General features: G+C 42.1%; 1 protein-coding gene across 1 annotated transcript; it reads left to right on the top strand.

The window, feature by feature from the left end:
* Window positions 1–933: 933 nt before the first annotated feature.
* bcl2l11 (BCL2 like 11) lies at window positions 934–26714 on the top strand. Its single transcript, XM_047603684.1, has 4 exons — window positions 934–1363; window positions 3780–4189; window positions 10068–10186; window positions 21591–26714. Exons 1-4 carry the CDS (start codon window positions 1320–1322, stop codon window positions 21750–21752), a joined length of 735 nt encoding a protein of 244 aa, XP_047459640.1. The 5' UTR covers window positions 934–1319; the 3' UTR covers window positions 21753–26714.
* Window positions 26715–27939: the final 1225 nt, after the last annotated feature.

Here is a 27939-nt window from a genome sequence, read left to right as displayed (position 1 = left end):
GTCAGGTTAATGCACATCGGACCTTCTTTTTGCGGAGATGATTGGCTGTGTGATAGATAATGTCAAGGTGTAAATATGGAATATCAGTTCATTAACAGTATTGACCTTTTTCTAAACAAATTCATTGCCAGTCATTACAATATATTGTAATGAACAACTGGACGATGTTTAGAATTTGTGAAACAACCTTTCCTGGCAAATGCTGTTGGTGTCATCCAAGCATGAACGTTTCAGCACATTTAGAGTCTTCTAAGAACTAAACTGATACCTTAGAAGTACACGAAGAGGAAGGTGACGCCCAGTAACTGAAACCTTTGAATGACAGAATGATCAGCACTACGATGACTGTAGCGGACTTCACGACTCACGGAGCAAAGAAAACCCACAAATCTGCAAGTTCACTTGTAAACTTAACCCTGGTGATAAAATTATAAGAGCATTTGTCACAGTTTGGCTCAAACGAAGGACAAAATGTGGACCCCTATTAGTCCTCGCCTGCTTTCCCAGGCACGCCGAGGGAAATCCCAGGGATAAATAGTCAGTTTATGACATCAAATTAAATGAACTGTGCAGTCAGTAAAGCAGTATTATTTGTACTGTGAACTGGAGTCAGTGATTGCTAAAACAGGAGAACACAAAGTGAATGATGGTTCAACCAAACACCAACATCTATAGGTGTCTGAGCAGTGTCTCGGGCAGGTCTCAGCCATCAGTCCTCATGAACCACCCCACACCAAATGAAGGATGTTGTTGGTCTGGAAGTCTGGGAGTTCTCACAAATTAAAGTCACTTTCTGGTGCAAATGAACATGCGTGATTTGAACACAGCTATGTGCACAGAAAGAAAATAACGGGCATCGAATGAAGAGATAGAAAAAAACATGTTTTGATGTGATATAACTTCTGTATTCACTGCCCTTTTATGACGACAGACGAGTTCCAAGAGAGGCTCTTTTAGATGAGTGGTAGGGGAGACAAGGCTTGCTGTGAAAGACAGAGGGAGATAAAGAGCCATAAATTGTAGTAAGGCACAGAGACAACAGTGAGCAAAAGAGAAACCACACCCACAAGTAGGTGGATCTTTGCATCTCAGCTAATCATATCACCAGAGCACAGCGCGTTCCAGTCTACAGTATAACACGGACGGTGGAGGAAGGGAAGCTCTGAGCAAACAAGACAGCGCTGCCCGCAGTTTCCTATTTATCCTGTGCTCCATCATTAGCCACTATTCAGCCGAAACCCTTGGATTTATTCTTACTTTTTCATTAATTTTTTAAAAGTTAGCGAGGTGCCTCATTTCGGTCTGCGGATGCTACGGTGATGCTATCGCGATGTCCCGCCACTGAGATGCGACGTCCGTCCAGGTGAGTGTGGGCGCAGGGAGCAGATGGAGGGTGCGTGTGTTTGTGCAGACAGATACTTTATGCGTGTGCGGTTTCGTTGTGCTCACCGGCTTGTCAGCTGTCACGCTGCATACAGACGCAGTTGCGCCAACCTAATGTGTTCTGGCACTGTTTTTTTTTTTTTATTAGCCAGGAAATTGATAATTACAGCTTTGCTGTGTCATTTTAATGCTTTGTCTTACTGTGACATGTCCTGTAATCTGCGTAAGAAGTATCAACTTGTGTAAAACATTGTCCCGAAAACAAAAGTAAACTACCACACCGTGATTTATTATTATTATTATTATATAATTGTAATAATAATACAACAGTCAGGGCTTACAGAGACTTTTTCCTATTATTCTGCTACTACATGGGACTGGATTAAGGTGTGCGCTTTGCAGCGATCCTCTCACTTCGGCGGCGTATTTTGGCAAAGCAGCGCGCCGGCTTCTGCTCCATTTCTTAACCCGCTGGAATGAGATCGCATTTCAACCCGGGATAAAGATTGCGCTTGGTCTAAATGACGGCCTGTCAATTCCAGTAAAAGTCGCTTTGTCTGCGAGGAGGCAGGGGATAAAGTGGGATTTATTTCCTGAATAGTGAGTGTGTGCAGTTTGTGTGACAAAGAAACGCTCAATAATAGGACGGTTTGTGCGACAATAGCTTTTTTTTTTGCTCCATAACAAAACACAAGAGCTTATTTCTGGACGTTTTACTTTGTGATCAGCGACGTGACATTTTTCATCCGCACTTTCATTTATCAGGTTATGGATTTAAGACCTTTTAAGGGTTGGCTCACCTACAGTTTTTCTTAGATTAGGATTTAGAACTCTTAGGGAGAATGGGTAATCGTAGTTGTTCATTTGCTGTAGATTATGTTGGCTAATTGTCCTGCGGGAGGCGCACACGCACTTAGTTTTGAAGATGAAAGCTGCAAAACAGACGGCACAATCCGGGCACGCACCTTCCATGTGACAGCTGCTGAACTATTTTAACATTTTTTTGGTCTTAATAGTAAAGCGAAACCTTATCGCGTAATCTGAAATGTCAGTTTTAAAAAATATATATCTGGCGAGACTGCTCTGCCGTCGCCCACAAACTACAACCTCCCTCTTCATGTTAACTCGATGACGGTGCAGAGCGGATTTCGTCAAACGTTTAGCACCTCATCAAATGCCGAGTTTGTTGGTTCGGTGGCACCGGCCCATCTCTCCGTCTGCCTTTCCCTCTTGGCAATAAGCCTTTGCGTGTCAGTAGGCAACCACTTCTCTGTGTGCCGCCTCCACGATTATCTCCCCTCCTATCGCCCCGGTCTGCACCGAAACCCACAGGAAAAGTTAACATTTTCACATGGCTGAAGGAACTGTCGCGTCCGGTTGATGGGCGCTTGTTGTGGCTTCTCGTCTGTGCGTAAAACATGCGTAAAAAGCAAAATGGTCAAGATTTCCCTTAAAAGTGTGTAAAAGTGTGTTAACGAGTAAATGGGGACTTTGGACTGGAAACCAAGGGGTTTGATTTAAGGTTATTTGGGCACCGAAGTGGGTCATTGCCGCTGGGAATCCGTGCGCTGAAGTTTTCTGGACAAACAGGAAGCGCTGCTACAAAGGATCATTTTAATGATTCCCTTTAGTAAAAGCGTCACACCGAGGGTCTAAATTTTAGGTTATTAAAAGGGGAAATGGCAAATGTTTAAGAGCTTTGTTGACGGTGCAAACCACTTTAAGTGTTCCCAAGTTGTACTTAAGCACGATTCCATAAACTCTTCGCTAACTGCGAATACGGAGAAACGTCAAATCAAACCGAAAGATTGTTTAGGTCGATTATTAAACACATCAGGCTTCCAGGCTGACTCTGTGCGTTTGTCTGTGACGCAGTAGAAGTTACTCCAGCCGCTTCCTTCATGCCGGATTATGTTTTTCCCAAAGTGAACACAAGATCTGTTGCAGTCAGCAATTTCTGTCAAACAATGAAGTCGCACCAGGCGGCCTGTTTGGACAGGAAACATGGGTAATGCCTGAACAGGAATACATTCGGTGCACTTTAACTTGTCAAATAGTCGCTACACTACTCCTAGCGCTCCTGTTCGTATCAGCTGTTGTGGGAAGTATACTAGAATATGGTAAGGTTTCAGAAAATCGGTCATTCTTGGCGCGCATTGACTTATCCTTCTAAAAAGTCAATCAGTTTCGCCGCGACTGTCTGAAATTCGTCATATTAAAGTGACAGAAATCCCACAGCTTTACAGGACAATTTGAAATCTACTGAGCCGGGACGCGTCAGTGCGCTGCGACACATGCCGCTGCAGCTCCAGATGCAGCGAATCCGTGAGGCTGTAGGCTGCTCCGTCAAAGTAATGAAAGCCCAGGCTGACGGTGCCGTTCTGTTCATCCAACAGACCACCAAATCCGACCGATGGCTCGACCGCAATAACGGCATCAGAGGGCAGCGAAGGAGATCCACAGCCCGTCGGTGCCGCTGGAGCCTCAGCGCCAACATCTCGATCGAAAAACGTCAGGGAGCGGAGCTCCACCGGAGAAGGAGAGTCGGACTCGCCGTCCTGGTGCAGACCCCGATCCAGGCTAGGCGTGTTTCACACTCGAACAATTTTCCACCTCCCTCGCCGCTCCTCCAGTGGATATTTCTCCTTTGAAAGCGACTCGCTGCCGAGCTCCCCACTCTCCCCCAGGCCAGTGACGGTCGATATAGCCACGCAGACTCCGAGTCTCACCGGCCAGGTGATGCAACACGCCCTGCAGCGTATGGCTGCGGAGCACGGCGGAGGACCGGGAACGCACCACCATCACGGTGAGCACGGGCACTTTGCATACATAACCGATGATAAACCACCAGTAGTTTGAGTGCGCGCTGGCGGAACAGTTTCTCACTGCACAGTCCTGTTGCACGTGATGGCATGACAGCCAAATCTGAAAACAAACTCAAACAACTGATTTATTATCGAAAAGTGTCCAAACTGCCCATTCGTGCACTAGTTTGCTTTATAAGAAAGTATTTCTCTATGTTGCTGCTGCAGTCTGAGGTGATGGTATAAGACATATGGGTGTTTGATTTCGTCACAATGTTTTTTTTTTTAAAAAATAAATAAATAAAAATAACATATATGTTTTTATTTGACTCTGAAATAATGTTCCCATTACTTCCTTTTGTCGCCAAGAATTGGTTTGAAGAAGCCTCTATTTCAGTGTCGAAACACAGGAGTACACAACCTGTTACAATATTAAAATCCGCTAAGTGTGAAAGTTACCCGCCTGATTCAGCCAATACAAGCTAATCTGGATGTTTTCACTGCGAAATTTGGCGGCTGCTGCTGCTGCTGTGTGGGTGTGCAGCAGAAATATGAAACCAGATAGGAGCTCAACACAAGGTCCCTGAAGCTTCCTTTATCAAAGATTCGGGGGTTTGAGCAAGAGCCCGTGTTGAGCGTTGACAGAGATAGTAAAAACATGAACAAAAACATATTCAGGATGTTTTTGTCCCCCCACCTTGCTTTCTTACTACCAGCTCTTACTCATTTTTCCACTTCTCTGAAGCATTTGCACTTTTCTCAGATGAGTAAAAAAGCCTCATTTCCCTTCACGCTCTGATTTACTGACTTCACATGTACTCATTCCATTGTAGTAGCACTCTGCTTCCTATTGAGTAATGTCTACTACCTTTGAGGCTGGAAAACGTCTTGAATCCCAACAGGATACATTTAAATCAAAAACGAAAAAAACAAGTCTCAGAGGGAAACCATTACTCACGAAGCATGCAGCTAAAAGCGTATTACACAAATAAGTAAAACCTCAACTAATCAAACCACTTAACATTAGTTGCATCCTTACTTCCAAATCCTGAATTAAGTAACTTTGACGGTCACATGCTTGCCTGTTGGAGACGAACACATGCAATCACTGTCCTCTCACCCTGAGAGCTTGAGGTTGTTATCTTTGAGGATTTGTATGTTGGATTGTTGCCTTCTGTTCACAGTTTTCAAGGAATCCTGCTGAGTCAAGTTTACAGGAAGGAAGACTGGTCTTGACTTCTGGCTCAAGCTGCAGGGCCACACCCGACAATGGTGTGTGTATGTGTTTATGGTCACACGTAGGAATGATTCAGGAATCGGCCAGCTGCAAAGCCAACGAGGACGGTTCATTTTGACATTGCAGAATGACTTCACAGCTGCACACTCGCAGCTGAAATGGTTTTGCTGTATTTCTTCAAACAGCTATCAGTGTGTTTATTTTGCAGAAGGCACCAGGCCATTATTAGACGCTTCTCATCCTCTGTTTGATGAGTATAATTGATTGTGTTTTAGCACCCCCATTAAGTTTCTTAAAAGCTTTTAGAGTGAAACATGTGAAGCCGTGTCATATGCCGGAAGAACCAGATGAGATACAAGTATGACACGTACGTCCACTATCGACATGTACATTGTTTCTGAATGAATCAAAGGTGTGGTTCTTGGGAATTTCCATCCTCTGTGATATTACCCATGGGATTTCTGACCAGCACTTTTGAAGCTCTGTGTGATAGCCCTGGGCGTCGCCATCTTAGCTACAAACCTCAGACTGCAGTCGTCAGTCGCTAATAGCAGCCGCGCCTTTAATTATGCCTAAATCAAATTTAAATGGGTAAATTATATAAAACTTGTGGTACATTTTATCAGTCTATGGGGATCGATTCAGGTTCACAGCCAGCCTCAAGTGGCTATTTGATCTGGCTTCAGCATTGGTCAGTTCACCCGTTGCCATGTTAAATTTACAGTTAATGCTCATCCCACAACCCCCGTGGGCGACGATGCGTTCGAGTGACGCTCGAACAGAGTCTCAGTGACAGTGTTTCTGGCAACGGTGACAGAGTTGTTGCTTTTGTTGGTCATAGTGTGCACGCATCATCAGTCTGGTTCTTCTGGACCCATGAGAAAATTCAAGGTTCAAACCTCGTGTCATCACAAGAACTGTCCAATCAGTGAGTCGGTGTGACATGACATTAGGAACTGGGTGCAACCCCGTGGCGTGATGGTTAGCACTGGTGCCTCCCAGCGAGATGGTCCGGGTTTGGGCCTTTCTGGGTGCAGTTTGCATGTTCTGCGTGGGTTTTCTCTGGGTACTCCGGTTTCCTCCCACCTCCAAAGACATGCTCGTTAGGCTAATTGGTGACCATAAATTGACCCTAGGTGTGAGTGTAAATGGTTGTTTGTCTCTGTGTTGGCCCTGCGATGGACCGGCGGCCTCTCCAGGGTGTACCCCTCCTCTCGGCCAGTGACAGCTGGGATAGGCTCCAGCAACTCTAGTGACATCACACAAGTCCCAAAGGTCAAGAATGAAAACAACATTAATTTATCATCCACATTTTATATTTCATTGTGTGTATTTATGCGTGCTGTTGTCTGCATTACAGAGTAAAATCAAGTTCGGTTAGTCTGAGTGAGAGTGTTTTCAGCATTACTTTAGTTCTCACAGCCTAGACCCTATTTTTATTTGTTGCTCTTTATTTTTGTCCTAAACTGAAGAAAACATGCGTGTCTGTCACCTCCAGCAACAGCTATCTAAAATAGTGCTCCAGTGTACTTGTTTCAATCAACACCTCGCCTAAAGTTGCTTATCCCGTTGCTTGGTAACAAACAAAACTGTGCCAGGAGCCTGAGATTTGTGGAAAAAGACAAAAACTAACACGCCAAATCCCCTCTTGGTGCTGGTGGACAAATGTATCCACTTTGCGATGACATTCTTCTTTCGTCCTGATTCGATTTTACTAGTTTGTTTTTTTTCGTGGTTTCAGGTGACGAAACATTCCTGCCTCTTAAAGTTATGTGGTTATATTTACGTTGAACCCTCTCCTTCGACACTACAGCTCCAACCACAAACATATCTGAGTCTGTTTTATTCTAAAGATAGTGGTGTTTTGCAAGTAAGAAGTAAAATAAAACTTCCGCGAGCCCCAGCGTATTGTTAGCTCTATGTGCTTTTTATAATAGTAGTGATTAGCTTCACTGATTGCCTTGTGTCTCTTTTATTCTCCTTGACTGCCGGCAGCCGGATGAGATAGCAGTCAAAACAGGCCGGCGCGCGCGCGTCTCTACGTGTCATTCATTAAGTACGCCAATCAAAATAGGCCCCACCGTTTAGCAGTCAAAATAGGCCTGCAGGTCCTTTGTAAAATGTAGACAGAAACCCTTTGCATCTCAATGAATGCGCTACAATCAGGAGATTGGACCGAGAGGAGATAAACACACATACGCTATCGTACGACATGTTGTACATTGTCCTCAATGCAAAAAAAAAAAAAAAAAGAAAGACAGAAAAAGACAGAAATCCCAGTTATCAAGATGGCTGGCCTGTTTGTGTGTTGGAGGATGAGATAGAGCGCAGGGGCTTAAGGAGGATCAGTTAATCATCTTGTTGTTGTTGCTCCGTGTCACAGCACTTCCTCCTCGTGCAACAAGAAGATCACACTCACAGCGCAGTCAGGTTTCTTCAGTTTGAGCGTGGAACAGTCGCCTACGATGCATTCTTTGTCTATAATTCAGTCTCTGGGCTGGCTGCGCAGACATAGATTTTGCCTGAGGCTTTGATCTTGCGTATAGGCTTCAGACAGAAATCAAAGCTGCTGAGCTGGGCGAAGCCTACTGACTGCGTGAAGTTGGGCTAATACATTATGTATTCAGGATAAACAAGAGCCTTTTTGAACTGAGCAAGTCCACGTTCTTTAATTGCATACCTTTTACCGTTAGCCAGCGCAACACTGTGAGCCACCGTCAGAAAATGAAAACTGCGCAAATACGTCAGAGTAATATATGGATCAACATATTTCTGTCTACTGAGGTCAGTTTCAAAACAATGTCCTATTACAAAAATAATCCATGTGCAATGCGTGACACAGCATTCAACTTCCTAAATGTCTGTAGAGCGTGGTTGTCAGTGCAACGCCTCTAACACGGCTGAAGCCACTGATCAAAAAATAGTAAGTTTGTTAACAAGTGACTTAGTTTCATCTGAGATTTATCAGGAAATAACTGAATATAAGAATCAGTTTGGACTTTTAGACTTTACTTTAGACTTTTACTTTAGACCGCATCCTTATCTTCTATCTGTAAATATTTGTGTAAGCCGGTTGATGAGCTCATTTCTGGTTTTGTTATTCAGCATCTCCAGAATTCAGACGTGCAACATTCAGACTTCTGAACTTGACAAGTTTAGTCAAATAACTGTTTTCGATGAGATGTTTTGTGTTACATATGCTAACACAGTCCGTGGCGCCTCTCGCAGGGCGCTGAGGTGCTCTCTCTCCCGTTATCTCCATATCTCTGAAGCGTTGGGTGCAGCGTGATGGATTTATTGCTGTATTGGCCTCTTCGATATTGGAGGATGTGAGAAATATTAAGTCTGGGTTTCATAACGGCGTGCATGAGTCATAAGCGGAGATCGGTAAGAGGTCAGAGACTTTCGTAGTCATACTCTAGTTCAGATTGAAAACACAACAGATTAACCACGAAAACACACACACACGCACATGCACGCACGCACATGCACGCTCGCCCGGTCAGCTGGTTAAGACTTTGACACGATACAGATGAATTCCTTGAATTTATCCCCCCATCTGGTCTTATTTAAGAACAGGTATGAGCAAAGATCTCGCATTAAGCATTAAGGTTTAAGGATGACTTCATTTATCATTCACTTTATTTACATCTCCTGTGGTTGATGAACTGTTATATCCCCGTGAGCATCTTTTACTACATCAAATAAACATAGATGGGTCAAATCTAACACTGAGTCACACTCTGTTTGTCTAGCTTTTTGTTTCTGCTATGTCTGTTTATTATCTGATTCCCTAAACTGTTACTGCTAATAGGATTTTGCTGTTCCGGCCATGTGTTTTTGTGCTGCTTTTGTGTTCTGTGCTCGCACTTTATTGTGCTGCATGTCACCATCATTTGTCCCATAAAAAGGATGAATCATTCAAGCTGATCTTTTTTTTTTTTTTTTTTTAGTCTAAACTGCTGGCCCAGTGATGTATAGCTTGATGTTGGTATAAGGCACAATGAATGAGCCACCATTAGGAGCACGATTTCGTAAATATTTCCACTGAGTTTAGCTCCTCTGTGGTTTTCTCTCAGTGTCACTAGTCAAATTTAAATAATCCTAGTGTTGAGGTTTCACAGTGTTTTCAAGTCTACACCCCCAACCACACATAAAGCTGCAGATCCTGTGTGATTGCGTTTTGTTATGCTACGCCCAAATGAAGCGCAGATGAGCGTGCATTCTGCCTGAGAAGCTTCCAATATGTATGAAATAAAGCTGCACGCTGGGCATAATGGTTCTCGCATACCTGCGTACACCGATCAGCCACATCATTATGACCACCGACGGGAGAAGTGAATAACACTGACCGTCCTGTGACAGTACAGTGTTCTGCTGGGAAACCTTTGGTGTGTGGATGTTGCTTAGACCAGACCCACCCACCTAGACCAGACCAGAGGTGCCACAGGACCCAAAGACCCCACTAACAACAAACTGTTGCCACAGCACACCCTCAGAAGACCCATGTCCATTCCCCGATGAGTCACGACCGTTTTAGAGGCACAATATTAGGGTCGTAACGTGGTGGTCATAATGTTATGCCTGATCGATGTATTTACATCATATAAAATTCTGTGGTTTCTTTTTACTGTCTGTTGCAGGACAGTCTCTCAACCCCTCTAGTCCGCGCCAGCGAAACGCAGGGGACATGCAGGCTGAGGCTTTGGGACGAGAGCTCCGACGCATTGGAGACGACTACAACAGGCTTCTCGTGCAACGGGTTAGTGATCACAGACATTGTGTGCATGGGTATGACATTTCTGGAGCTCTTGACCAAAGTGCTCAACATCCAACAGCAGCCGTAGAGAAGCTGATTGGCTGACAGAGTAGACGGTGGTTAGTTTGCCTTTTGTCATTACCGGGTTAAGTTATCATAGTTTGTCTAAATTAAGTCCCATTACAGTGAGAATCTAAATGTGAATGTTTAGTGAAACGACAGTGTTCTGCATGGCAACTATCAACAAAAGTGGCCCTCTGAAATGCATGTGCGTGATCTGAGAGGAGCCTGTGACCAGCTGGTAATTTCCACAGTGCTTGGGGTGACAAAAGCGAAATGACCTTTGATCAGAAAATAACCAAGCAGACAGCCTGAAGCTGCAGAAAATCCAGATGCCACAGTAACCGCTGCAGTTAAAACCCATAAAAACAAGAACACAGCCATATGATAAAAAAAAATAAAAAAAATGGAGACATCAACATCACAACAACTGCGGAGGAGCAGGAGACGGACTTGTTGAGCACAGATGGGGGAAGGAAGCTCAATTTTCCTCTGCAGCAGCCTCAGCCAGATTCCAGCAGTGGAAGAGAAAGGAAAACAAAACTTAGTGGTACAAATTGGCTGTTTAAATGTGGTGAGATCCAGAGAATCTCTTGAACTCCCCACGTTTTAAAAGTGGAGCTTATTGCTCAGCCTCAAGAGCAGCAGTTTAGCCGCTCATTCCTTAGCTGGTGGTGATCGACATGAACCTCTTTGTAAAAGCCACATTGCACCTTTGCTTTATTGCTGTGTCACCCCTGTGACCTATATTTTCTCCATACCAAAACTGCTTAAAATAAGATTAAAAAAGGACTTCAGATTTGAAAATATGAAGAAAGTGTTCTGGGAGTACGACATCGTCTGATTATTGCTTCACCAAAGAGATGATCACATTATTGTAGGGGGTGTAAATCCTCTGAATTGTGCAGTTGTAAAGCTGTTTAGCAGCAATAATACTTAATTTCCTCTTGGCTTCTGTTTCCTTGGCAACATTTCTGCATGTTGCATCATCACAGTTCTATTTACTCCTCTATCAAAGAGCTGATTGGAGCTTTGGGAAGATGGAGGGGAAAAGCTACTTTGAATTCACTTTAATCTCATCAGGAAAGTGGGTTAGAAAACAAAGTCAAGACGCTGCATGACAGGACTGTTGTATGCCGGCAAAGAGCTTAAAATGCTCCCTCAGTCTCAAAAGTCTCCCTCTGAGCAGCTTTATACTTCAGAAATATGCTTCTGGCAGTTCTACCGCTGTGGTGACTAATGAGCAGCCAAGAGGAAGAGAGTTAACCCTTCCAGTCGTCTTGCTGATGCATTTCAACCAAACCAACACACACATCCTGGGCCACTTAACCCTCAAATCCATATAGTGTTTTTGAGATCTCAATTTTAAAATTTGTCCTGGGAAACTACTAGATAGTAGTAGATATCAATACGATGTCCTTAACTTCTCTGAGAGACGTTAATTAAACAGTATTTGAACTGTGTTGCCATTGAGAGCTCATATTGTCTGAGCTGACTTTGTTGTGCTCATGCTGCACTTTTTCTTACAGGAAATCTGAATCAAACACAAGACAAAAACTAATTCCCGTGGCTATTTCTTGCCCCAAATGCATGCAAAATCAAAGGAAATGCTGTTCTGCACTAAATCTGTAACCCAGGTGCTGCATTATCAAGTTGCACTGACAGTAAGCAAATAAGTCAAGCTACATGAGCCCATCAAAAAACAAACAAACAAACAAAACAAAAAACAATCCTACATACCTTGACTTTTTTGGTAAAAAACAATGATTTTTTTTTTGTTTTGATCAGACACAAAATATAATTTAGGAAAACAGTGTGAGCAATATCAAATTCCAGTGCATCACTTCAGTGTTTGGTTTTATCATTACAATCTGTGAACATTAAGCTAGGCGTACAAGCATATGGAAATCAAGCACTCAACATTACCACTCAGCGTATCACAAAGAGCTTGATTTCCTCCACATGTGGACATCCCCGCAAGATGGAATTCAGAAAAGAGTCATGCAAGGAAAGCCCGCTGAAACCGTGAGAGGTCCACGATGAGTGTGTGACTCAACGTTTGTCACTAAGGCATGAAGAGAAGTAGTTCCACGTGTGTCTGTATCTTAGCGGCAAACCGTGGTTGCAGAAGTATCTGGGAAGTGCTTGTGCATGTGAGTTTGCTCTTTCTGAGAGAACAATGAGAAGGGAGATAAAGAGGAACGTTGTGACTTGTTCCTTGTTCTCTTGCCAGGTGTTGGTATGTCTGTGAACAAGTGCACATGTTCGGCTACACATGATTTCAAAGCCTCAAGACAAGTTTTGTTGTAGTACAGTCAAGTTGAATAAAATGATAACTGAATTTTAAGCCATCCATAACATTTATTAAACTATGTGGACACATGGCTAAGTACTTGAGGCCACAACACGTGTACACCACCTCAGAAACCCAAGTTTAATTTAATGTTGGTACAAGAATCTTATTCCAGGGTGGATTCAGTCATTTTATATCACTCTAAGAACTAAATGCCTCCCATTACTGTTCAAGCTTCATCTTCATGCATGTTGAACAGCAAGGTTTGGTTACCCATCTGAACCCCGCATGGCCAAAACGAGTGACCGCACCACTAAGCATTCGTCTAAGACCACAGATGACAACTTTGAGCGTTTCTAAACCATCACTAGTCATAGTGAGACACTACATGTGACCCAGGCTTAAGCACATTGATGAGATTTACATGCTCCAACTCAAACCTGGAAAACTGGAAATATCTATGGAAAAGAGAGTGGATCAGCCCCTTGGGAACCAACCCCGGACCTCTGTGTTCAACTTGAAAGTGGCCAGTCATCTGAACTGTCTATGGCCAACATGCGTGACCACGGCAGCAAGCAATCAGCAAAGACCACCAGCTTAGTCGTGACTCTAGATGAGCCATCGCATCACTATTCCAGACAGGGACACCCCAAGCTTTTCTCAACCTTCGCTGGGGGTCTTAGCGCGTCATCATGTGTGATGTGGCCTCAGACACATTTAGATTACATCTTCCGAGGCGGAGTGTCTGAGTTAAAGAAAATTTCAGCAAAATTCCACAAACTTGGCACGGTTGTCAAACAGGTCTAACAGGGTCAGTGAACCATATCTGGCTCCAGTGCAGCTGGGCGAGCCGGGGATGAATTTAGGGTAATTCAGGCATGTGATGTGGCTGTTTCCTGAACATCTCCGGCTGAATGCTTTGCTCCACTAAAACTTCCCCTGACATGTAATCCATTCTACCGAAGGAAAAATTAAGTTTACACTTATTTAACAGGACATATTATTACAAATTTGTGAGAAAGGGAATTGTGACTATAACACTGATCGCCACTAGGTTTTGCTGAGTCATTCTCGGTTCACAGAGGATAAAGCCAAAAACTTTGCATGACTCACATTCATGGATCACCACTGCGAAACTCAGACTTTTCTTGTTGTGCCTCAGCTGAGAAAAGCTTAACTTATTCAGTAAAACATTTTAACATTTGGGTGTCAGTTGTCAAAAAAAATATTGTACATCTTGTTATGGTTCCCGGGTGATGATCCTTTATGAACTTGATCCCCTGGATTTCTCTCAGGCATCATCATTAGATGGAGATTTGTGGTATTAAGGTTAGGTCAGGTTAAAAGGAGCATATTTATTACCAAGCGGCAGCTTCCGGCAAAGCACTGCAGTTCATCGAGTGACCACTTGAGGCTGGCTCCAAAAGGGTGCAAATCCCCATAGACCCCCATGTTAAAAAGCCCAACTTTACAGCATTATTAAACATGTTTACAGCCTGGTTCAAAAAAAGTTTTGGTCTCAATAGTTTATTTCACTGTTCATGACAACTGTATTAAGTTGAATTTTTTTCTAACTCATTTGTTGATTTTTTTTTTAATTTTGCATAATTAAGGGCGTTCCCTGTGGTAGCCTGAGCCAACAGGTAGCAGAGAGTTGGGTGGGTGGGTCTCAACATCCAACATGGCGACCGCGGGCCCAGCCACTTCAGGCTTCATTTTCAAGGTTCAGTCAATAGTATATACAGTCAGTGTTTATTACCAACCAGATACCTGCAAATAACTAATAACACAGCAATCACCAAAGAGACCCAACTAGACTTGAAGAGCAGACATTAATATTACTAAGTGAATGCTTGTCCCCTTGAATAGGTTAACATAATAATCATGTTGTTACACAAGGAATCTTAACAGTTTAACGCAAAAACTGATGCTAAATTGTGGATTTATTATGTGTGCAAGTTTCAGAGTGAGTCACAGGGATACTTCACTGCAGTCACGTTATTATCAAACCGTCATTACCTTAATGCTGAATACTGAGCTGCCAACATTTCGATACTGTTGACAGAAGTACCTTAAGGATAGGAGTCAGAGCTGCATCACTTCATGCTGTAGGGGCTTTAACGTGACTCACATCACCTGAGAAAAAAAGCTGGCACATGTACGCAGGTGTGTCCTTGTGGTTCAGTTCACTTTATTGCCTAAGAAATTAGCAAAGCACGGTTGAAAAAAAAAAACAACTTTATAATTCAAAGCATATAGTGATGATTAGTTATTTGTCTGGAAACCATGCAGGGTAATAATGATAATTTGTTTTTCAGTAGCCTCCCTCAACCTCAGTTGCTCTCTCTCTTTTTCTCTCTCTCTTTCTCTCTCTCTAGTTTCTCTCTCTCTTTCTATCTCTACCTCTGTTAAACATTTACACAATGTGTGTGTGATTATGTGCACATGTTTGTTTTCAAACATCTGCGAATGTGCTCTGTACAGTGTCCATGCCTGCTGTGTGTGTATCTGTGTGTGTGTGTGTTGTAACAGCCTTGTGTCCGTGACAGTGTAGCTTCATTATGGCTCAAACCTGTGGTTAAAGAACTCTGAGGGAGCAAAGCACAAGGTCTAATTATCCTGCCCAAACACACACACACAAACACGTTCAAATGCAGACACGCACACTAACAGAAACTCCAACACACACACACACACACACACACACGCTGTCATCTTTCAGTAAGAGGTAAAGCCCTTTGTCCCAAAGACAGAAATAACTCAGAGGAATACTGTGGACCAGTCGGGTGTCACTGTTTGTGTGTTTGAGTGGAAGACAAAGAGCAGGAGAAAGACAGGCACTTTTTAACTTTTGTTTAACCATCCTCTCGTGTCTATCAGCGGAACGCAGGACTGATTTGTTTGAAGCATTTGCCTGTTAATAGCCTGCTAGCTGAAGGACAGTTTAATCGAGCGCTTGCTTTGGATTAAAGGATTTATTCACTATTAAAGCACAGATTTCTGCTGTCAGCCCCTGGAGCTGAAGGAACTTTGTTGTCCTGTTCACAGAGTGGATAAAGTTACATCAGCGCCGGTACCGTCTTTCTGTTGTCACACAAGTAGTAACACCGAATTGTGAATAGTGTGCAACATTTTTACCTTTAAATGTTTCAAATATTTTCTAACCCTGGGCCATGATATCACAGAATTCAGCAGACCAAACTTTTGTTGTTGAAAGAGGAGCTTGGCATTCTACTTCTCCTTTTGGCTCTCGTTTTTTGTTTGTTACCCAAGTATTTGCGGCGTATTTTCACACGTACAAGATAGTACAACTCAATTTCACTCTGGAGAAACCGTGTACCACGCGCACACGACATGTAACTGTCCTTTTTAAACACGGTGCTCACATTTCACTGTGCAGAACTGAAGCTGAGATGATTTCAGGTGGATGTTCAGGACGGAGTCGTGACACCTTTTACAAGAAAGGACGCAGGACTAAACACGGAGCGGGCTAACATTTGCGGGAGTGTATTCTTGCAGTCACAACTCGGCTAGTGTTGCAAATGTTACAAGAAAGGTGATAAGTAGTAATGGTACTGATGGTAGGTGATGTGAAGCAAGACAAAAAAAATCCCCTGAAAAACATTTTAGTGTTTGGGCAGGTTTGCACTGCTCCACTTACAAGCAGAGAGGTGGTAAGAGTGGAGGAATAATACAACAAAGCTTCACTCAGTTTGTATTGTGTGTGTGTGTGTGTGCGTGTGAGTGCTTGTAAGTGTAGCCTTGTTTTGAGAGCTATTTTGAGAGGCAGCATAGTAAGTTGTGGTAACCAAATAAAATCACATGAGCTTTTTGGAACGGGCTGACTCAATGTTTCCACTGTAAGAAAAAGAACGAAGAGCAAGACGGCAGGATGAGAAATTCAAAAGCCCCTTCATGAGAAATTTGTCTGTCTGCAAAGTCTAACTGCAGATCAGCCTCTCTACCTTCAAATCGATGAGCAACTTACAGTACTTGCATTTTGCAAAACGTCCCATAGGCTTAACACTTCCTTACCTCCGGGTAGCCATATAGTGCAGCTGCATGTGCTGTACATATGCATACTATATGTGTGTTTGCTATCTGGATTAACACATCAGATGCCCGGCGGAGTTGCAGCGACGGCAGCAAAATAATTTGTGGCTGCAGGTTTTCTGAACTCATGAAAGGGGTTATTTGAGTTCAAATGTGGAAACAATTTGCCAGTGTGTGTCCAACGTGTCTGTATATGTATTTCCTTTATGTAATCCAGATTTGTGACCTTTTTTTTTTTTTTCGGGGGGCAAAATTGGCTGCATATAAGATTCTCAGCCTGCAAATTGCCAGCTGATGAGCACATCTGCTCCTGATTGTTGAGGAAAACAAACCTCTTGTTGTGACTGTGAAATATGACCAATCATTCAAATAAGGAACTAAGGGATTTAAAATCAATTGATTTACTTTGACATTAAAAACAAAAGAGATGTCTGAGATTTTCAGTATCTGGTAGCTGCGTGTCAGCTCTTTTCTCCGTACATCTGGTCCTCATGACGATCTAGCAACTTACTCAAATGAGACTGATATAGAAGATCATCTAACACCCAGAAAGGGGGTGGAGCATGAATGGAGCTGAGGCGGGGGAGTGATGCCTGTCACTCAAAGTGGCCCCGCCTTTAATCATGCATAACTTTGAGTCCTTATAAAGTGTAGTATCAATTCGTATGCTTATTGCTAATGGTGAGTTTAGCTCTGTTTTTGTACTAGGCCGTAAATTAATTTTTTAGGCTTTAACACAGTAAAGGAGATTGATTCACTTTTGGAGCCAGCCTCAAGTGGCCATTTGAGGAACTGCAGGTTTTAGCTCGGAGCTTTCCGCTGGGGTTCCACTGGTATCTGATATCTCTTTATCTGGCGCTGTCAGCAAGTCAAAATGGTTTAGATTAGCTGAAATCACCTCTTGATTTATGTTGTGTTGGTCAGTTGTAAAACTCAAACCACATGCATGGACTCAACTCCACCCAGATACATCAGGTCCTGTTGTTAATCTAATTAGCTAATTATTTTACCCTCTGAGTCAGAACATTTAATCAAATTTATGTTAAACTGATATATGTTAAACTAGGTGTCATGGACAAAATTAGTTGTATCATATACAACCATTTAAAACAATTGTACAGCAGCAGTCTGTCCTGTTTAAATGGTGTCTCTAGACTAATATGTGCATCAATCAATAACTGAAGCATGGAAAAATAAAAGAAGCTTTCAGTCTTCTGCCAACATGATCCCTTCCCTCACTCTGCAAACTGGAGAACATCTCGAGACGATTAAATCATTACCGCAGTTTTGGTGAGGTGAGGAAAGAGTGCGGAAACTCCGCCAAATTGAAAACCACAAACACTGGGTCTGTCATCCAAAGCTGCTGTGAGGAGAGACAAGTCTCTAATGTGGAATATAATGAACACCACTGCAAGCAAATTAACATTAATAACAATAATGGCAGTGTTTCCATGACAAAAAAATTATATTGATGAATTGTCTAAAGGCCAAAAGTTATGTAACATGAGAAAATAAATCACTGACGGAAAACTGCAACTGCTTTAAAGTTGTTGTTCAGGCCAGAATCCAGTGTGACTTTGTCCTCAAAACAAAGGCGGAGCTCTGATGTGTGATGCTTGCGTGCTGCCAAATGATAGAGGAGACTTAATTAATGATCATCACCAAACTCTCGATATACGATGATGGCAGACGTTCAGGTTGTGGAGCTGAAACCAAATGGCCAAAAAAAAAAAATCAACATGAGGATAGTTGGTTCTTCACTTCACTGCCAAAATCAGCAGTTCCTTGATGAGATTCAGGGAAATCAGCACTCAGCTTTAGCTTCGTCTCTCCTGCCTACACTGGCGTTTCCTCAGATGTTGATTTAGCATTAGGAAGTTCATGAGTTGATGATTGCTGGGGAAAATTCAGTGAAAGAAGAAAAAATATCAAATATCCTCTACGAATCAAGTGTTTTTCCAGATGTGGAGATTAGCACTTTTCTTTTTATTTTCAGGGTACAGTCAAAAAAGGCATTATTTGCTGGATTCCTGCTTTTTGCACCAATTAGAAAACATCTGCATAAAGTTGCACCTTAATACTCCAGGCGACTTGGACCCCTCTGTATGGGTAGATGTGAGGTCAAAACATTTACTGTCATTCTGCCTCTTCTACTTTTAATTTCTTTCTCCACTTCTTTTAATGACTCTGTGAGACTTATCACACTGGTTCTATGCAAAAACTTTGGATCGCACCTTGTTCAAATTAAAATTCTGGCAGCTCTTTGGTCATCTTGGACTTGGTCAGAAAAATATTGAAAGCAGGCTGTAATTCATTACAGGGTTAACTAGTCTTCCCCTCACCTGTTTCCTCCTCTGGCATTAGGGGTTTTTGTGGCTTTTGGCTCACTTTTCGATTGAAACCACACAGGCTTTGATACTCCTCTCTCACTCTCGTCCATAAAGATCCTGTTTTTCAGAGTGCAGCTTTGCCTGGGGCTAAAGACTTATTTTGTGCCAGTCGATGTCTGGATGGTATTGTACAGTCCATCCGGCCGCGCTGCCCTAAGCTTTGAAGGGCTTAATGCCTAAACAGGACGTCCATCTTCCAGCGGAAAAAATGATTCCCGCTTGTAAATTCCTCAGTTGTTGTTGTAAATGCTTCAATCACAGCATAAGGTTTCATTTTAAAACCTTTATTTATCGGAGCAGTAGTAGCTGAGGATGTTTTTTTTTTTGCATGTGCAACCACAGCCTTCTGCCAGGGAACTGTGTTTGTGCTTTTACTGTAATGCCAAGGCAATGCTCTTATTGGGGAGACTCTGCTGCTGCTGCCGCTGGATTAAAGCCACGGCACAGAGCTGTCAACTGTAGGGATACTGAGCAGAAAGGAAAACACCTGTTTCAGTCAATAGCCTGCCAAATGTGTCCAGTCAAATGCGGAGAGCAAATAGCAAAAGACAGCAAGCACAGCTGTAGCTGTGGTTGGTACAGTGTGTCCCAACCAAAACTACAGCAGGTTGCACAAATCGCTTGTATATGTGTCGTGGATGGGTCATACATTACATTCATACATTGCTTCATCAGGGTGGTAAATTTTGGTAAATCCATAAGGCGACCTGAAACAAAGATACTGGCCCCTCCCCCTCCAATACTACGGTGGCCCAACAGGATGATAACAGATTGGGTTTTGAAGTACTGCCAGCAGCAGTGGCAGAAATTAGTCATCAGGTTGTGATGGCATAGCCAGAGAGTACAGCACTGATGGAATACGTGTACTGCCGTGACTAAAAGGGTGTGTCGGATGTTATTGCATAGCTCTTCGCATGTAATCCAACAAGCATTTGATTCCTTTTCTTTGGCCATTTCTCTCTTTTTAAAACTGAAGTGTATTCAGCCACACTGGCATTTGTGGTCACGGCAACGAGTGCAGCATGACAATGGCATCCACACTTACTTTCTGAGTAAATGCGGTTAAAATACACGATCCAAACTAAATAAAAGAACAGTTGAAGCTAACTAGAAGAGATCAGAAGCCTTCGGACAAATACAAATACATGCTTCGAAGCACACATGTGCATTCAGACATGCACTCACACCTGGAGACGGAGAGACTCAAAAGAGAGTTGTGGCAGGATGTTGAGAACTACACTTACCTGCTTCCTGTGGATGTAAACATACAGCATGTGTGTGCCCCTTTGATTGTCAAAGATCAAGTGATCCCCGTATGTATACGTGGATGCTTGAAGTATATGATCTCACGCTCAGAACATTTCGTGAGATGACAACACACTATGCAAACGGCACCATGCAAATTATTCACGTGCACATGAAAACCCTCATGGACTTGGACGTGCTGTTCCCAGAAGTGGAAGGGTCAGCTGACGGTTGAGTTTAGGCAAATAAAAAAAAATGACGCACAATAAAAGAAAAATCACCAACTTAACTGCACAGGCAAACACAGTTAAAACTGCATGAGATAAGAGTCATTTTCTCCATAACCAGGACTAACCACCTTTACACTCAACAACTGTATGTTTAATTAAATATTGTGGTGGCAAGTAAGGGACGGGAAGCTTTCAAATATTTCAGATCTTGACGATACAATCTGAAAGCTTCAGATTCCAAACAACTTTATTAAGCCCTTGAAGGGCGATTCCATTTGGCAGCGTGCACACCACCACATGCTCATAACACAAAAGACGTAAAAAAAAAACAGAAGAAAAAAAAAGAAAACGTTGGCAGCTGTGTGCAATCCCCTATCTGTTATAATAGTTTACATGTACGAATTTGAATAGATATTCTCATTAAAAGTATGTCTCTTTATCTCTAAATGATAAAATGCATAATAACTACACAATATCCTCTATGCCGTACACAATATACCGTAATACTGTACAAATTCAGATTAATTTACATAGTTTGGTTTATCAGTCTGGCAGGAGAGTGGGAAACAAGGCAACAAGGCCCAGAAGTGTTCAAAATACTGTGACTACTTCAGGACCTGTTTTTCCCATAGAAAACTTAACTCTCTCTGTGTCTAAGTCCAATAATATTGGAGCAAATATTCACAACACCTGTTAAGACTGTTCTTATCCGTGAGGATAAACCAACAGATGAAAGACTTTGAATGAGGGACTGATAAAAACGACACAGAATCACTGGACGGACAGAAAATGAATTTAGCATTAGAGGGAGATGAATCCTCTGCTGTCCATGTTTGACCAATGCCTCTGTGTTTATATCTCTTTTAAGTTGGTTGTCAAACACTAGATATTTGAAGGAGCTGATCATTTCAGCTTCCTCCCCATCTCTGACACTCCCAGTGAGGACTTTCCTGTCACATCTAAAATCAATAATAATTTTTTTGGTTTCCTGACAGAAATTGCAAACCCCTGGTTCCTGTTGTTACTTTGCTGACTGTTAAAGGAACAGATTTTGTGTTAAATCTTGGTGTAATCATTCTTACATGCAGCATATTTTCGTGTAACCTTTCTTCCTGTCTTTATCTTTTGTTTTCCAGAGGGCAGGTGCACATAGAGAGGCTGTGATCCCACTCAACCTGCTGCCCCACATGTACCCGGAGCCCGTTGCGATGCTCTGCGTGGGCCTCCTTCTCCTTCTCTTTGGACGGATAATGTACTTGCAAGGCAGTACAAACAGCCAGGACCACTCTCAGGTTTAGCCTTTGGAAAACCCAGCAGACGTAGCAATTTTTCATAAAGATGTGTATCTGTGTGTGTGTCGTTGGATTTATCGTACCATGCATCTTTGTTTGCGGGGACTTTTTTTTTTTATCCCGCTGGACTCTCGCGTTCAAAGACTTCGGACCCTGTTTTAGGAAGGAACTCTAAAATGCTTGGATTTTTGCTTTTGCACCACTGTTTTTCCTAAATGGCCTCTGAGCTTTTGTGATGCACCCAAAGAGGCAGGATTTTGCACTCCTTTCTACAGCAGCTGCGCTCATGTCGACCTGTGGAAATACGAAATGTGCCTTGTACAGTTTCTCGTTTACTTTTTTTCGCTTCTTTTTACGTTGTTTTTATTGTACAGAGATGATTAGTCCCTGGGTGATCAACTCCGCAGACCCAGGGTGGTTAAAGTAAATGGGTCCAGTCCACAAAATTTCCCCATTTTGTTTCTTCTGACCGTTCAAGACTGCAACACTTATGGCTTTCACGTTAGAACACAGCATTCACCACAGCCATTGCCTGTGTGGGAACCAGCTGGACCAAAGTTTGCATTATAACCTGTCATTTTTGTCACACAGTGTTCCTAAACGATGGTTTTGTTACCATGAAATAGATTTCTGCTTGTGCCTACATTGTAAATTGTCAAGCATCGACTGCGTTTTTAGCCTCAGAAATGAATTGCATCCTGAAACTTTTAGTCATTTGAACGGGAATAATATTCTGAGGTGAGGTGAATATTTAGTAATTACACTCCCATATGTAATCTGGATAATTGTCCCTTTAATGGTACTTTGAGTAGCTGGATTGAGCCTGTAGGACACATTCATTTTTTTTTTCACACTCAAGTTTTTCTAATCATCTATATTTGCTCTTGGAAAATTACATAATTTATGTTTTAACCGTTTGTATCATAACTACATAACAAAATATCAAGCAGCAGTGTGTTCACAATGGATAGCATGACCTGTCAAATTCTCCTAAAAGTTCTGTAAACCCTGACTCTGTAAGAGCAAGTATGATGAGACTGATGAAACCAGCCTTCCAAGATCTCAAAATTGGTTATGCCGGCAAAGTCCTAAAAGATGACAGCGTGGAAAAGAAGCATTAACAGGTTTCTTCTTTGCTCGACATTAAAAGAAAGATTTTGCACGTTAATAACAAAGTCAGTTGTTAAATCCATTATCTAAAGCAGTAAATCGTGTCATTTCGTTCTGTCTTGTTTACTCAGCTTTCAATTTTCACACTGACAAAGTTTAATTCAAAACATTAGTCGATCAAACAGCTCCGTCTTCCACCGTTTTTTTGTCTTAGCCTCTGTTTTTATCGTTGGCAGCCGGAGTGAAAGCAGCTGGCAAGTGTTGGTTTGTTGACAAGGTCACGTTATCCGTTTATTAGCGCAGTGATTCAGACCTGGCCAAGTCTCCTCACGCCTGCCAGGTCATTAAACACTCAGAGAGATTTCTGGACAGCAACCAAAATCTGAATAATGTAGAGTCAATGTGAGTAACTCGGCAAACAATGGTGATGCAGATTCAAATAAGTGCATTTATTCTAATCTTTGAACTCTTAATACTCAGTGAGACCGTTATTAGGTCTTTGTTTAGGATCCCTAAAACGAGTGACTTGCACCTAATTAAAACTGAACTAGAATAGTGGTGTTGCAAAATCATCATCATTTATGCAAAAAAAAAAGAAGAAAAAAAATGTGTGCTCTTTTGTATAAACACATATATGGATGTTGGTATTTGAATATACTGTGCTGGACAACAATTATGCAAGGTTTGACCCAAGCACTTTGTCAACTGTGTGCTACGCTTTATTGGAGGTGGGGAGGATATACATTAACCAAATTAACACATCACTAAAGTATTTTACTGAACTGAAACGTTTCCCCAGACGTTCTTGAATTGGTTCAAAGAAAATATGGCCACAGGGGACAGTAATGTCCTCATTTGCTCATTAAAAGACACAAGGCAAAGAAGAGTCCTTCCCATACACAAGTCACGTGAAGGTTTCCCAAAGTTTTTCAAATGGTATATTTCGCGTCTGGTGAAAAACAAGAATATGAAAGCTCCCCTGTTAAACTTCTCCACCTCCATTAAAGAGCAGCACGGCCACTTTCTTGAACTTTTCTGTTGAGTCACCTTTTTTTTTTTTTTTTTTTTTTTAATCAGTGGGCTCCGTAAACACTGACCAAAGAGATTTGTGCACAACTCTTGCTTTCTGGGTTGGTTTGAATGGTACAAGTCAAATGTTTCCAAATTTAGTGTTGCTGATAGTGTCTGTTATACCCTGACTGGAATGAAATGTAAACCGTTGTTTAGTGACAACAGTGTCAGAAAAGCCCCTTAAAGCAGTTTGACTGAGGATCTGAATGAGTTCAATATCAGGAATAAAGCTTCGCTCTTCCATGGATGTTTGAAATGAAAGTCTGTGTAGGCAGCGCTGCAGATGCGCTGCGTCTGTTACAAGTGTTCGATTTAATCTTCCAAAACAAAGTGATTTCATCACTGTTGCACTCTCCTTGTGAGGTTAACCAGACGAGAACAGAAGTAACACAGTCAATAATGAAATGTATGTTAGCGTGCTCGGGTGTTCGCCCGGTTGCATCAAAACCAATACTGATTTAAGTGTGAATTAATCGATCTTAGATAACCCTTTCAGCTCCCATGTCATCTACGCAATCTCATGTTTCAGTAGAGTTAAATCAGTTGTTTAGCTTCATTTTCAGACATCCACCAATCATTGAATTTGTTCCAGACTGTCTAGTCAGTCGTTGCTGACATTGTAGAGCTGTGGGGGATTACTGATTTTGTACAGGAAACCCTAAAATCCACCAGTGACGGCAATGGCATGTGAATGTTGAGGACATAAGTCATGCAGTTCACATAAGTTCTGATTGTTGTCATTCAACTACACAAACGGCACTAGTGAGTAAAGGCTCACACTCCCTATCCAAGGCTACTATGTTCACTTCAACAACAAAGCTCCATTAGCGTTGTATGTGCCCCCTTCTGCACCACAATCCAAAGTGTGAAGCTTAGATTAAAAGACTCTCAGAATTTAATTATGACTGCGCTGTATCACACTACTTTCTGTTTCTTGTTGTGTTTGCTCATTCGTTCCTGGTTGAGGTATGATCATGTAACTACTCAGATTACTGACACGGAGCTTCGTCTTCCTTTTCGCCAAATCTAGCCACTTTGCTTTTCCTCCACTGTGACACTGAGAGCGCTGTGACTGCACGTAGATTTGCGATATTGTGCCATGTGAAACCTACGACCTCATTTTGAAGTACTGTATTACAGCAGGAGTGTGAGAGGAGAGCATGGCAGGGAGGAAACCGAAACATGAATTACCGACTTCTGAAACTGATATGGAAACCTGGTGATGTGCAGATTCTTCGCCTGTCACTTGAAGGTGTCGGAGCACACAACACTCGCGTGACATTCAGGGTTCTACTGAATCGCATCGACACTGCTGGGGCTGCTTTGACAAAATTCGCCGCCGATTTATGTCTTGTTCGGGCTGTTTAAGATCAGTAGAAAAGGAACATCGTTAAATGGCTTAGATTTACAGTCATGTGAAAAAGAACGCTGGAAATGGTTGGCTTTTGTTACATATTTGGGAAAGCTAACCTTTGATCCTCTTTGATACCAATTCCTACTGATAAAGGTGGTCTACCTGAACACCACCACAAAGAAAATTAGCTTTTTAATCACTTACTCAACAAAAATATTCCTATATTATTTTACAGAAAAAGTAGACTTTTGGTGTTAGCATCAGACCCTAGCATTACCCACATTCAGCAGATGTAACATCTTGTAGGTGTCCATGCAAAATCCTGTCAGTTGCAAGATGTTTGAGGGGTTTTCTTGTATTTATTGCCTAGGCTCATTATCATGTTGAAAGGCCCAATTTTCCTTCAACTGTAGCTTTTCAGAGAGGAGGCCTCACACTCCTTCATGGAGAAATTATGTTTGAATCAGTGTCTGCAAGCTGCCCAGTCCGCGAGGCAGCGAAGCAACCCCAAACAATAACATTTCCACCACCATGCTTCACAGTTGGTTTGAGGTTCTTCTCCTGAAAAGCTGTCTTTGGTCTGTACACAAAACATGTCTAGTCTTATTGTGGCCAAACAACTCTATCTTTGACTCGTGTGTCCAGAGTTCAAAATTCCTAAAGGACAGGTCTGGAGAGCAAAGGCTTTCTCCTCTCATGCCTCCCATGCTGGTCAAATTTGTGCAATGGCTTTCCGATTGTAGATGCAAGCACTTTAACAGTTTTGTGAGTTATCTGCAGATCCTGTCATGAACATTTGGGGTTTTTGGAGACTTTTTCTTGTCTTTTTCTTTTTTTTACAGTTTCTAAATTAGCAAGGACGGCTGGTTTAAAGCTGTTAACAGGGTCGACAATGTTAGAGAGCTTTTTAGTTCTTGACACCACATCAAAAGCCTTGACAATGGCAGACTCAACAAGGTTTCAACCACTGGCACCAAATCTGGAACTTGAGATTGAATGTGTGACAAATGTACTTACCCTTTTAATTTTTATATACAAGTATATCATACAAATGACCACAAAATATCAGTTTTATGTATCATGTCTCAAATGTTGCTTTGTCCACCTATATCAGAAAAGCCATAAATACTACCGACTGTTAGCATTCACGTGACTGTTAACAGGAAATAGAGCGAGTTTTTCATTGGAATTGTTAAATAGATAACACGTCACAGCGAATGTGACTTGTTGCGCTTTTGCTGAAAATGCTGTATAGAAATGCATCTGGATTTGGTGTCTGTTTGCGAAGCAAACTAATGTGTACGGCTCCAAAAGACCCAGTACAACTGTAGCAACGTGTGTTTTCTTTGTTTATATTGTAACTGTACACTGAAAATATTGTAATTAAGCCGTTTGAATTGCTTGTAATAAAGCTTTTACATTTTTTCATCAAACCGAATAACTGATTCATTGTGGGATGGTAAGATTTATTTATTAAAATGTTTACTGATAATCTTTCTCTACTTTAATCAGTTGTATTCAATGAACTATAAAGAGTCTGAAAATTAGTTTTAGTTAAGAAAACAAATTAAAGCAAAATTAAATTTAACCAAGGACTGAAAATCAGCTTCTTAGTTCAGTTCAGGTCAGTGAACTGTGTTAATGTTAAAGTTCATTTAGGTGAAATGAAGAATGAAGACAGTTTTCCCCCCTTATTTGAAAAGCTATTTTTTTCCTCTTGTCATCTAGCATGTGTGTGTGTGTGTGTGTATGCAAGTGTGTGTGTGTGTGTGTGTGTGTGTGCTCGTGTGTGTGAGCCTGTGCGCGTGCTCATCTGCAGGACACGGAAAGTACGGTGTCTTCCACAACTTGGCACAAACACATGCTCGGATAATTATATGCCTCCCGCGCACAAACGCACATGCACGCACACAACTCATTAACACACATACACTCACATCACACACAAATGCCTCGTGCGTACACACAAACACACAGGCATTCATACACGTGTGTGTGAGTCAGAGCAGCAGTCCAGCAGGGTGTATTCTTCCATCTGCAGAGAAAGAGAAGTAACAATTTTAACCCTTTGTGGTTTTAAGGTGAGAGAGCAAACTGACTATACATTTACTTTCGTACAGCGGGTTTGCTTTTTGTAGAACTAAAAGTAAAATGTAAGATCTGCTCGCAGCTCTTTATGTGGTCTACACTATTTAGAGGTTCAACGTGCACTTAGGGTTATAGTCCAGAATATTATTGTCATTATACACACATTATACATTTGCTTAAACCCTTAAACCACAGCTACTCGTGTTGTACATTGTGTTCCTCATTGAGTGAGTGGTTGAAACAATGTCCACCAGGAAAGCATACTATGAAGAACGATGATAATCAGCCAACAGCTAAACAGATCTCTCAGTTGAGATTCTCAAAGGACTTTACTTTCTTTCCTTTTCTAATATTCTACTGCTTGTATGCTGTGACCTCACAGTACTTGTTATTGTAAGCCTGGATTACCAACCAGGAAAACTGGCTCCGTTCAGTTCTAGGTTCAAGATTTGTAGATTAGCCACCGTCTCTGTAGTTTAATTTTTATCTAGGCAAGGAGATCAAATCACTGCTCTTACGCACCTGGGCGCGTGGAGCGGTACCTGAACGCCTCGCTGTGCGCAATGTTGG

Source organism: Mugil cephalus, chromosome 13 (genome assembly GCF_022458985.1).
Source record: "Mugil cephalus isolate CIBA_MC_2020 chromosome 13, CIBA_Mcephalus_1.1, whole genome shotgun sequence".
Classification (NCBI taxonomy): Eukaryota; Metazoa; Chordata; class Actinopteri; order Mugiliformes; family Mugilidae; genus Mugil; species Mugil cephalus.
The sequence above is the reverse complement of the archived record's forward strand: the minus strand, read 5'-3'. Positions and strand labels throughout refer to the sequence as shown.

What these genes read in the sequence shown, in the direction of transcription:
- bcl2l11 (XM_047603684.1), top strand. Translation starts at nt 1,320, where the DNA reads ATGCTATCGCGATGTCCCGCCACTGAGATGCGACGTCCGTCCAG. An exon ending in GAGATGCGACGTCCGTCCAG is followed by an intron (nt 1,364 to 3,779) that starts GTGAGTGTGGGC and finishes TTCATCCAACAG; the next exon opens with ACCACCAAATCCGACCGATG. An exon ending in GGGAACGCACCACCATCACG is followed by an intron (nt 4,190 to 10,067) that starts GTGAGCACGGGC and finishes TGTCTGTTGCAG; the next exon opens with GACAGTCTCTCAACCCCTCT.